Genomic DNA, 11,260 nt, shown 5'->3' with positions numbered 1-11,260 from the left:
AGGCGTTGAACATCATTGATACACTTTGGTTTAGCCATGGAGGTGATGGCTGTGATCTTCTCCGGATTAGCCTCAATTCCCCTGTTGGACACCAGAAAACCCAATAACTTGCCCGCCGGTACACCAAAGACACACTTGTCCGGATTAAGCATCATCTTGTATGTCCTCAAGTTATCAAAGGTTTCTCTCAAATCATCAATCAGAGTCTCCTTCTCCCTGGACTTAACCACGATATCATCCACGTAAGCATGTACATTACGGCCAATCTGCTTGTGAAGACAATTTTGTACACACCGTTGATAAGTTGTCTGGGCACTCTTGAGCCCAAAGGGCATAGACACATAGCAGAAGGCTCCAAAGGGAGTTATAAATGTCGTCTTCTCCTGCTCCTTAACTGCCATTTTGATCTGATGATAGCCAGAATATGCATCCAAAAAACTTAAACGCTCACAACCCGCCGTAGCATCAATAATTTGATCAATACGGGGGAGGGCAAAAGGATCTGCTGGACAAGCCTTATTAAGATCTGTGTAATCCACGCACATGCGCCAGGGGCTGTTTTTTTTAAGGACCAGCACTGGATTGGCAAGCCACTCCGGGTGAAAAACTTCAACAATAAAACCAGCCGCTAAGAGCCTGGCTACCTCTTCTCCAATCGCCTTGCGTCTTTCTTCGTTAAATCGGCGGAGAAACTGTTTCACCGGTTTCTATTTAGGATCCACATTAAGGGTGTGCTCAGCGAGTTGCCTCGGTACACCTGGCATGTCAGAGGGCTTCCATGCAAAAATGTCCCAATTCTCACGGATGAACTCGATGAGCGCGCTTTCCTATTTCGGATCCAAGTTGGCACTGATGCTGAACTGCTTGGACGAATCGCCAGGTACGAAGTCAACAAGCTTAGTTTCTGCTGCCGATTTGAACTTCAGGGCCGGATCATGCTTTGTAGTTGGCTTCTTTAATGGAGTCATGTCCGCCGGATCAACATTGTCTTTATAATACTTCAACTCCTCGGTGGCACAGACCGACTCTGCATAGGCCGCATCTCCTTCCTCGCACTCCAAAGCGATTTTGCGGCTTCCGTGAACCGTTATTGTCCCCTTGTGACCCGGCATCTTGAGCTGCAAATACACATAACAGGGCCGTGCCATAAACTTGGCGTAGGCCGGTCGCCCAAACAGGGCGTGATATGGACTTTGGATTTTCACCACTTCAAACGTCAATATCTCCGACCTGGAATCATGATCATCCCCAAAGGCCACTTCCAGAGCTATCTTACCAACATGATATGCTGATCTGCCAGGTACTACACCGTGGAACACCGTATTAGACGGTTTGAGATTTTTATCTGTTAGTCCCATACGACGGAAGGTCTCATAGTACAAGATATTAATGCTGCTCCCCCCATCCATGAGCACCTTGGTGAACTTGTAACCTCCCACCTGAGGCGCCACCACCAGAGCCAACTAACCCGGATTATCAACCTGGGGAGGGTGATCCTCTCTGCTCCATATGATTGGCTGTTCAGACCAGCGTAGATAATGAGGTATGGACGGTTCAACAGAGTTGACCGCCCGCTTCTGAACCTTCCGGTCTCGCTTGTCCAAGCTAGTGGTGAAGACATGGTACTACCCACTACTCAACTGCTTTGGGTTGCTCTGGTAACCTGACTGTTGCTGCTGTTGGTTGTAACCACCCTGGTTGTTCTAACTATTTTGATTATTATGTTCGCCCGGATTACCGTTAAATCCTGAACCGGAATTTCCTCCGCCGTAACCCGGCCCGGACCCTGAACCACCGTCGGAGCCGTGATCATACCGGAAAGCATTAGAATTCTTGAACTCCTGCATAATGAAGCAATCCTTCCAAAGGTGGTTTGCTGGCGCCTCCTTCGTCCCATGCCTTGAACAGGGCTGGCTCAGTAGATAGTTTAGGCGGTCCGGGTTAGGGTTGGGTGCCCCATTGTGATTTTTTGGTCTATCCTTGCGTCGCTGGCCATTGTCCTGCGTGTTGGTATTAGCCACAAAGTCCATGTTACCATCCGCTTTACGCTTGCCCCCACCACCGTTGCCTGCCCAGTGATGCTGCTGACCTTTGGAGTTGCTGTTCCTCTTTCCCTTCCCTGCCTTGTCATCATCAGATTCGGGATCCTTGGTACTATCAGAATCAGCATACTTCACGAAAGCGGCCATGAGGGTCCCCATATCAGTGCAATGACGCTTCATCCGTCCCAACTTCAGCTTTAGGGGCCCAAACCGGCAGTTGCCTTCTAGGGTTAATACTGCGGTGTCAGCGTTGATGCGGTCTGATGAGTGCAACACTTGCGAAACCCGGCGCACCCAATGAGTCGTTGATTCTCCTTCCTCCTGGACGCAGGCAGCTAAGTCCACTATCGACATAGGCTGTTTACATGTATCCTTGAAATTGTTGATAAACCGGGCTCGTAATTGGGCCCATAAACTGATAGAATTAGCCGGCAAGCTTTTTAACCAAGTACGGGCCGTTCCTTCAAGCATCATGGTGAAGTATTTCGCACACGCCACGTCATCCACATCAAGCATCTCCATGGCCATCTCATAGCTTTCCACCCATGTCTCTGGAGGTTGATCCGCCGTGTAATTTGGTACTTTGCGCGGGCCTTTGAAATCCTTGGGCAGGCGCACATTGCATAAAGCGGGGATAAGGCAAGGCACCCCCAAAGAACTAGAAGTAACACCAGGTTCGATCGAGATAGTTGGACGAACCGGCGTGAGCTGCCGAGCCTAATGCTGTCCGGCTAACTCGGCCTCCCTGCGCGCTTGGGCCTGGTCCACCACTTCCTGAGCGTTATCAGCACCACCCGCCGGGTTGTTGCCACGGGGTGCTCCACGTCGTTCATTACTCGACACTGCCGGTTCATCCATATGTCTGCTATAGCTCCGGCTTGGACGGGGGGTCGAGTGGATCCGGTCGCGGCTGTACGAGTATGCTTCCTGTTGGACCAAAGCTGTCCTCAGAAGCTCCTTGACCCGTCGCGTCTCTACTGCCTGCGGCGAGTCACCTTCAATTGGAATGGCCTCTAGCCGTATAGCAGTGGCGACGAGATTGTCCATTGGGTTGGAGTAGTGACCCGGAGGTGTTAAAACAACCTGAGGCATAACGGTGTTCTGACGAGGCGGGTCCATCCGACGAGGCTGAACTGGCACACCGGTCCCAGGAGCTTCCATCCGGTTTCCCTCCAGCGAATTACTAGTTCCAGCTCCCGGGGTGTTGAAAAGGTCTCTGGCCTCGAAAACCGGAGGCAAACGGGATCGGTGCTTCCTCCTCATGACTTCATGCGACGCGCTCTGGTCCAACATGAGCCTGTAGGCTTGTGCGTCTAGAGCGGCCCGCTCCGTGGCCATCCTGATGTCCTCAGCTGCCAGATCCGCCTTGGCATGGGTGATCTGTTCCTTTACCTTTTGCAATCTCCGCGTTGTGAACGCCCTGATTCGCCGGATTAGCTTCCGCCATAAGCACAGCCAATGCATCGAATAGCTCTGATAGAACCTGAGCCGACGGGCGCACAGGGCCTCCTGCCCCGGCAGCCGTCGCCGCTGCTGAACCGGAGATTGTTGCCGCAGCTGTCGAAGAATGAAGCGCTGCTTGTGTTCCGGCCATGAATATTCCAACTCGGTTGGGCAGATCAGAGGGGTCCGGAATACTGTCGCCATCGGAACAGCCCCCAATCCGGCCATCTTGTAGCTGACAGAGAGACTCAGTTTCTCCGGTCGAAGACTCGTTATCGGAACAAACGACGGTCTCGCCGCGAGATTCCGATCCGTCCTCATAACTTCCTCCATGAATGACTCCCACGAAGGCACGCTTCATGGCCGGTTTAACCCGGGCGGATCGCGCACGCTGAGCCGTCTCGACGAGGTCGGTGCAGATGTCCGGCTCAGGGCCCGGTTCAGCGATCTTGCCAATGAAAACATGAATGCCACCAAAGGGGACCCGGTACCCGTACTCAACTGAGCCGGCCTCGGGGCCCCAGCCTGCGTCGTCGATGCAGAGCTTGCCGCGACGACTCTTAGTCATCCGGCCTACAGCATAGCCCTCGAGTCCTTCAAAGCGGCCCTCCAAAAACCTGAAACCATCGTGCGATAGCCCCACGGTGGGCGCCAACTGTCGTGGTTTTGTCACGGCAGATGTCCTAGAGAAAGGACTTAGTCGTGGAGCCATCGCGACGGGTTAGTTTGAAGGGGTTAAAGCGGACACAGGGACGCAAGAGAGTTTATACTAGTTCGGCCCCTTCGATGAAGGTAAAAGCCTACGTCTAGTTGTGATGGAATTGATGGGGTTTCGATGACTAGGGAGCAAACAAGCTTCGCCTATGTCTTGAGTTGTTGTCTGTCCTCCTGAACCACCGCCGGGCTGTCCCCTTATATACACGGGTGACGCCCGTCGGTTCACAAAGTCCCAACACCGGTCGATATTCGTATCCGGGTTGGTCTCTCCTTATTCCTAACTTACAATACAAGTTTATATACAAATACCGGTTTGCGGCTACAAGTCTTAAACCGACTACGGGCCTTAGGCCCTCATCTGCCTTCTTGGGCTTTTAGCACTCTTGAACTACTGATGAAGTTGACCCGGCCCAGATAGGCCGGTTTACGCCCAGCAGTAATATCCTCAACACCGGCTGTGTACGCCGGCAGACTCCCGTGTTCTACTTCTCCTCAATGACGATGGCGGACACGGACACGCTGCCCACTGACTCGTTGACCTCCATGCACCCAACTTATGTCTCTGCCTGCATGGCGCGGTCACAGGCGTTGGAGGCGCGGGACGACGTGGCGTCATCAACGGCGGTGTAGAGCCCGTGGCGGCGTGGCTTCGTCGGGCTAGGTGAGGGAGGTGGAGCGGCGAGCTTCCTCGCTTGTATCCGGCTTGCTCGGCGGCCCACCCAACCGTCTTTTATGCTGAAAAACTGCTCTTCCATCTCATCGGATGCCACCGAAAGATTGAAGAAAATAGTGAAAGAAGGAGATGGGAAGCGGCGGAGTGGTGCGATTCTTGCGCGGCACCTGGCCTGATTTATATAAAGGGCGGATAGAAGGAGTCTGCCCAGCGTTGCGTTTAATGTCGGCCCACTCATGAGCGAACGTGTGGCCGCAATAGGTTTGTTGGCTTCCACGCGGGGTTAATGGAGACATTTGAATGCGACGAGGAGGCGTGTTCAGTCAGGCATGCAACGGGCGGTGCCCTCGTCTGGCACGACGCTTCAATGGCGGGTGCTGTGAGAGGTCGTGTCCGTCCTGAGCCGTCACCAATGTTGAGTGGCACAGTCTACATCGGCATGAATGCGGGTAGGTGGTTTGGGACGGGAATGCGCGTGGGCGAGGGAGGAGAGGTTTGGGTGGGCCAGGACGGTCAGAAATAGGCGTGACAGCGGTCCGAACTCCCACAAACCTCGCCTACGTTTATCTTTGATTTGTGGGAGAAAACATGCCCAGACCGCGCCACGGACCGACACCTGCCCACGTTGGATGGTTTCCGCCGTCCGAATAGCATGGTCGAACGGTTGCGGGAGACTTGAGGGTTGGCGTTGGAGATCCCCCAACATCCTTTATGTGCATGCTTTTGTAATTTTCTTTATACTAAAATCAGTTAATTGAAATTTTCAAAGCTTGTGCTCGAGCTTCATTAGCAATTTCCGGATGCATGCTTGCCGGCTAACACGGCCCCCCTCCTTATTGCAGCCGCGGCCTCGCCGTGCAGCTTCTGATTGTGTCCCTGGCTAAGTTTTTAGTTAGTTTTAATTTATGTTTTTAGTTTTTTTACAAATATCAATAAAATCATCGAGTTTGGACGAATTTTATGTTGTATTTAACCGATTTTGTTTTCTAAAAAAGGGTGTCGGGGGCGATCTGGGGCGGCGGCTGGGAACCCGATCGCCTCCACGCCGAAATTTACCGCCGGTTCGTCCCCAAACGATGCTTTTTCTAGCCCCTGGGGGAAACGGCTGGAGATGCTCTCAGTACAGTAGGATAGAGCAGCAATAACGGGAGACTGATTCAGCACGATTCTTCACCACTTTCCCGTCAAAACATTCCATGTTCCGGGTCCCGGCCTTCTGCCACCCACTACAAATATCGGGTAAACCAAAGGGGGCCTATATTGTGCGTCCCCAAAAGGCCAAAACCACATAACATACAGCTCGCGGCTTAACAGTAAACAAGGACAAATGATGGTATGGACTTTGTCGACCGTCCTAACAGAATGATAGCCTAATAATCACCCACCGATTTGTCCTAACAACATGATAGGCCAACAGTACAGAGACGATCGATGCTGGCTTTCCATGGATGCTGGAAGCATGCGTGTCCATGCCCAGAGATGAGTGACAGGTGGTATACACTGACCGTCTGAGTATAATTTAGTGCTCTCCGGCGAGGTGTCAGTCAGTCGGTCCATCGTCTCTCTCTGCGTTGCTAGTCGCTACTCTGCACGCGTACCACTGTATGTGTAGATATCACGCCGAAAGTAATTCCCTGGGCACTGCTGAGCTCTCCACGTGCATGCAATGTAATCAGCTTAATGACTGCCGAGTCAAACACTAACTTGCCTCAACGCGACCTTGGACGCGTCCCCTCTCCCGCTACAGTAGAGGCGACTTTTCTGGAACCCCCGAGCAGATCCACCCCTCCGTCGTCGTTTCGCCGGGTCCCCTGCCCTCCGTCGGCCGCTGCGGCGGCGGGAGGGTGGGGGAGCTTTGTCTCGCGTGTGTGTACAGGGTAGGCTCTGTTGGGACCCTGGCCGGCGGCGTCTTGGAGTGGGCGGCGCGGCCGGTCTTCGTTTTGCAGGTGGTGCTCGTCCCCTCCGGCGGTGGAGTTCTTCTGAGCGCTACGGCGGAGCGCCTCCTCGTCCGCGCTCGCGGTCCCCGGTGGCCGATGCGTGCGTTTATCCCCCTCTGGATCTCGACGCGGCGGATCCAGTTGTCGACCCGGAAGCCCCTGATGTTGGATCAAGACGGCGTTACCAGCGGAGCAGAGTGGAGGCTCCCCGGAGTTCGAGGTCCGGCGACTACCCCGCCGCCTGGGGACATCTCCCGATCCAAGGTTCGTGTGGAGATGCAGCGGCGGCCCGCCACCGGCACGTTCTTCTTCGCGTCGGCGACGTTGTTTTGCAGAAAGGACCTGTGTGTAATTTCTAGCTTTCTGGCGTTCTTTTCTGTAATTCTTGTTTCAATATAATCAGTGGTTTCCTCACAAAAAAAAAACACTAACTTGCCTCTCATGCCAACGCCACTATCCATTAGTTTATCCACGAGCAACATAGCAGCACTTAGTTAGCAACGTCGCAGCTCACAAGAGTAAACTAACCATTAGTTTATCCACGAGCAACATAGCAACTAGTCAAACCCACAGCCTACTTGTGCAGGTGTAGCTTGGCTACTTGCCAGGCGGTCTTTGGTTACTCCAGTGCTCATGTTCATCTACCTAATTAATCACTAGTAAGATTGTTGCGCTAATTAACCAGCTATCATCCACGTTACAGCCGAATTGTCTCGCTGGCTAGCTCCTTGTTGCGTTGCAGTATAAATGCTGGATCGGTAGGCGCACACACGGGACAAGGAAGGGATCACGGGAGAGCTGGCCTGTTACACTTGCTCGTTGCTACCCACCTGCCGTTTGCCCGTGCTCTCAAGTCTCAACATACCACCTCTTGCACCTAGCTAGTAGTTGTGGACTCTGCGGCGGCACCTCTTCTTCCTCCTCCCCGGGCCATGAAGCCCACGGCGGTCCTCCTGCCATTGCTGCTGCTCGCCGCCTCGCTCGCTCCACATGCTTCCTCCGGTGAGTGCGCTCCTCCCTGCAAGCTTGCACACATGCATCTATCAACCGATCAATGCTGCAGGCGTTGCCTTGTATAGCATGGCCGACGCCTTACTGATTTTGATGCCACTTAATTTCGCCCTCCGTGCAGCTGACGGGGTGCGCTACGACTACAAAGCCTACACTGAAGTACGCTGCACCGTCTCCATCGATCTCTCTGAATAACACTCTGCTTCGCGCCGTACGTCTCTATCTCACTGCGTTTTTCTGCTGCTTCTTTCTTCTTTGCAGTGCAAAGGCCACCCTGAGCCTGCACTGTACAACGGCGGCATCCTCCGGTGGGCCAAGAAAATCAAGGACTTCAGGACGGCCGACGAAGGCAACTACTCGCCGTCCTTCGTGCTCTACAACATGTCCGCCGGCATGGCCTACAGCTTCTCATGTGAGTCTTTTTCCTTGATAAAAGGAGCCCAGCTCCCAATTTCATTGCTTGTTTTGTGAGCGACTCACTCCATGTATATGCACGGCTAATTATCCTTACTTAAACAGGTTAATAACTTGATTGAAAATGTGCCAGTCAAACATGTCCTTTTTCCCTTAATTCCCTTTCTTCAGTTTGAGACTCAAAAGTCAAAACACCCTGGTTCTAAAGAAAAACAATTTTGTTTGCCGAGATCTAAGCAGAGAATCTCTGGGGACGTATTACTAGGTGAAAACAGACTAATTTTTGGAAATCTGGAAATGCCATTTGAAAACCATATACAAAAGTTCAAAAAACTATCTCAAAATAGATTTGCGACTTACGTACTTGGGAGAACAGAGTGTTACTCCGTTGGTATGGCGTGCGATTGTGCATGCAGTTTTTGGCTTTTTGCACATCCGTGCACTTTTCAACTTGAAATCCAACACGCTTTGTGAAACTGATAACGAAGAGTCCAACTGAGTTTGGACATTTTATAGAGTTATAACGCTGTCAGTTATTCGTATTCCTCGAACAGTTTGTCCCTTTCGCGAATTCAGTGAGTATGTACTACGTAGTATTTTTTTGACGTTCATTTTATTTTATTTTTTGAAGCCCGAGAATTAATGTAGCATTTGAAGTTGAGAATTTGCGCACGACATTGCCTGATCCTACAGTTATGTTAGTAATAAGATTTTTTCATTTCAGACGAAAAAGAGGGTTTATGTACAAATGTCAGTAATAAGATTCATAAAGCTTTTACTGAACTGGTCTGCAGCTCAGAGCGGGAATGCCTACATGTTGAGAGCGTCAGATTTCAGATGTACTAACGTAACACAGACAACTGAGGACCCAAAGAGAGCAAGTGTCTGCACAATTGGTCCAGTCCACCCAAACCTGTCCAGGTTTTACAGAACTGTAGTTCAGAGGTAGGAGTAACTTGCAGGTGGTCATCAGATCTCAGAGGTCCAACCCACCCAAACTTGTCCTCGTTTTCGCCAATACTAGCAACACATACATACATACATACATCCACACACACCGGGAAGATTGAGAAGCGGACAGTCCAAGGGAATGAAACCAATCACGGAGGGAGGGCACAAGGATCTGGGCTCTAGGCTCTCGCTGGATCCAGCAGCTACGTGGCCGTGGGTGGATGGATGGATGGATGGGCGCACAGTGCGCATCGCTGCTCTGCATGTGGACACTGCATGGACCAGCGATCGATCGTTTCCTTTCCTACATTCATTCCGATGCTCATTCCGATGGTAGGGAGCGGACGGACGCGTGCGCTTGTGTGACCACGCCCACGCATCGAGTGAGATCCACACTGAGCACCCAGCGGCAGGCGAGGGAGAGGCGAGCGCTAGCTTTTGTAGCCTTGTGCGTGTATTGGCGGGGCATGCATGGCGGTGGCGAGAGGCAAGTGAGCTCATTGGGTGATTCGGGTGGGTGGACGGCGCCCCAGATTGGGCAAAGGCATGCGTGCTCATGCTCTTTCCACCACGAACCTTTTTTACTACTACTAGTACTACTGGGCTGTGAGCTGGAGTTTGTGCACCTGTATCATGAGCTATTTATACCTGTATCATGACATGATGGTACAGTACAGACCTTTGTGCACCTGCACACTCCCTCCTTCCCCAGAATAGATAGCGCATAAACTCAGTTAAAAAAGGTCAAATATTTCTAACTTTGACAAAAGATATTCAAAAAATATATCAACAGCTATTAAATAAACACATTATTAAGATATATCTAATGGTCAACAATGCTTTTATATTTATATTTTGGGTCTGTCCCAAGTTATTGCAAGTCCAAGTGACTCATAAACGCAGAACAAAAGGAAAGAAAAAGAAAAAAATTGCCCACATGAAACTTCGCGTCAAATCTAGATGTGTAATACTCAGGACACATCTAGATGTGCTTTATCAAAACCGTTATATTTTCATATCTATGCCGCGCCTGTTCAAACTTAGAAAGCAATGATTTTTTTTATTCGGTTTATACCACACAAATGTGAAAACCATGTTTGTATGCATGTTCGCCTTAAACATGTTTTTTTTTTTGCACCACTCCACCCAGCTTTCTGCAGTCTTTTTTGATTTCTGGCAAATGTAGTTGATGAGCGTTTGAGTCCCCGTTGAATGATAACTTTGTTGTCTTTGTGGTACTCAACCCGATTCCCTCTTCCTAATGCAAAAGCAGAACACCTGCTAGTTCCGTAATTACACATATGTTTTTAGCAATTTTGGTGTCATAAGTTCATTTGTTCACCATGATTTGTCAATGTGTTGAAATGCTCGAGTGATCTATCTTCTAGGCTGGGTGAAATTCAATGGGCCAGGAACTATCCACGTGAAGGCCAAGATCATGTCACTGGACAACGCTGGATCACAGTGCCTGGGCACGGCTCTGGTGCGGAACGACTGCTGGTCCTTCCTCAAGGGCGGCTTCACCCTCAACTCGCCGTCACAGACGTCTGTTCTCTATTTCCAGGCGAGGCCCGCTTGAACGAATCATCAGCAAACTTAAGATAAAAAAGATATGATCGAATGGCAGCTCATGCAATTTTCTCTGTTGATTCATTCTCTGCAGGCAGCAACCGCGAATGCGTCCATGGTCTCGATCAGAAGCGCCTCGCTGCAGCCGTTCTCGCCCGAGCAATGGAGCCAGCACCGGGAGGACCGCATCCAGCTGATCCGAAAACGGTTCGTGAACGTGCACGTGTCGGACAGCAGCGGCGCCCGCGTCGTCGGCGCCAAGGTCGCCGTGCACCAGATGAGCAGGGACTTCCCCTTCGGCTCCGCCATCAGCAAGACCATACTCGGCAACAAGCCATATCAGGTATCGGGACTGCTAAATCTCGTACTTAACCAAGTCTCAGTTGATGTTTCACTCATGAAACCTTACATAAAGATCTGTGTAAAAGAAATCAAACTTTTTCTTTCTTCCTTTTTATATATTCTGTGACTTGACTGAGCGAAAATCCTATACGCACGGACTG

General features: G+C 51.1%; 1 protein-coding gene across 1 annotated transcript in view; it reads left to right on the top strand.

The window, feature by feature from the left end:
* The first annotated feature begins 7,458 nt into the window (after window positions 1-7,458).
* LOC123187191 (endo-1,4-beta-xylanase 5-like) overlaps window positions 7,459-11,260 on the top strand; it is a 5,486-nt gene continuing 1,684 nt past the window's right edge. Inside the window, exons 1-5 of the mRNA XM_044598982.1 lie at window positions 7,459-7,814; window positions 7,945-7,982; window positions 8,085-8,235; window positions 10,577-10,752; window positions 10,852-11,100. Coding sequence (XP_044454917.1) covers window positions 7,745-7,814; window positions 7,945-7,982; window positions 8,085-8,235; window positions 10,577-10,752; window positions 10,852-11,100 — 684 coding nt within the window. The 5' untranslated portion in view covers window positions 7,459-7,744. The remainder of the gene's footprint in view (window positions 7,815-7,944; window positions 7,983-8,084; window positions 8,236-10,576; window positions 10,753-10,851; window positions 11,101-11,260) is intronic.

Source organism: Triticum aestivum, chromosome 2A, assembly GCF_018294505.1.
Source record: "Triticum aestivum cultivar Chinese Spring chromosome 2A, IWGSC CS RefSeq v2.1, whole genome shotgun sequence".
NCBI lineage: Eukaryota > Viridiplantae > Streptophyta > Magnoliopsida > Poales > Poaceae > Triticum > Triticum aestivum.
This window is presented reverse-complemented; position numbering and strand designations above follow the sequence as displayed.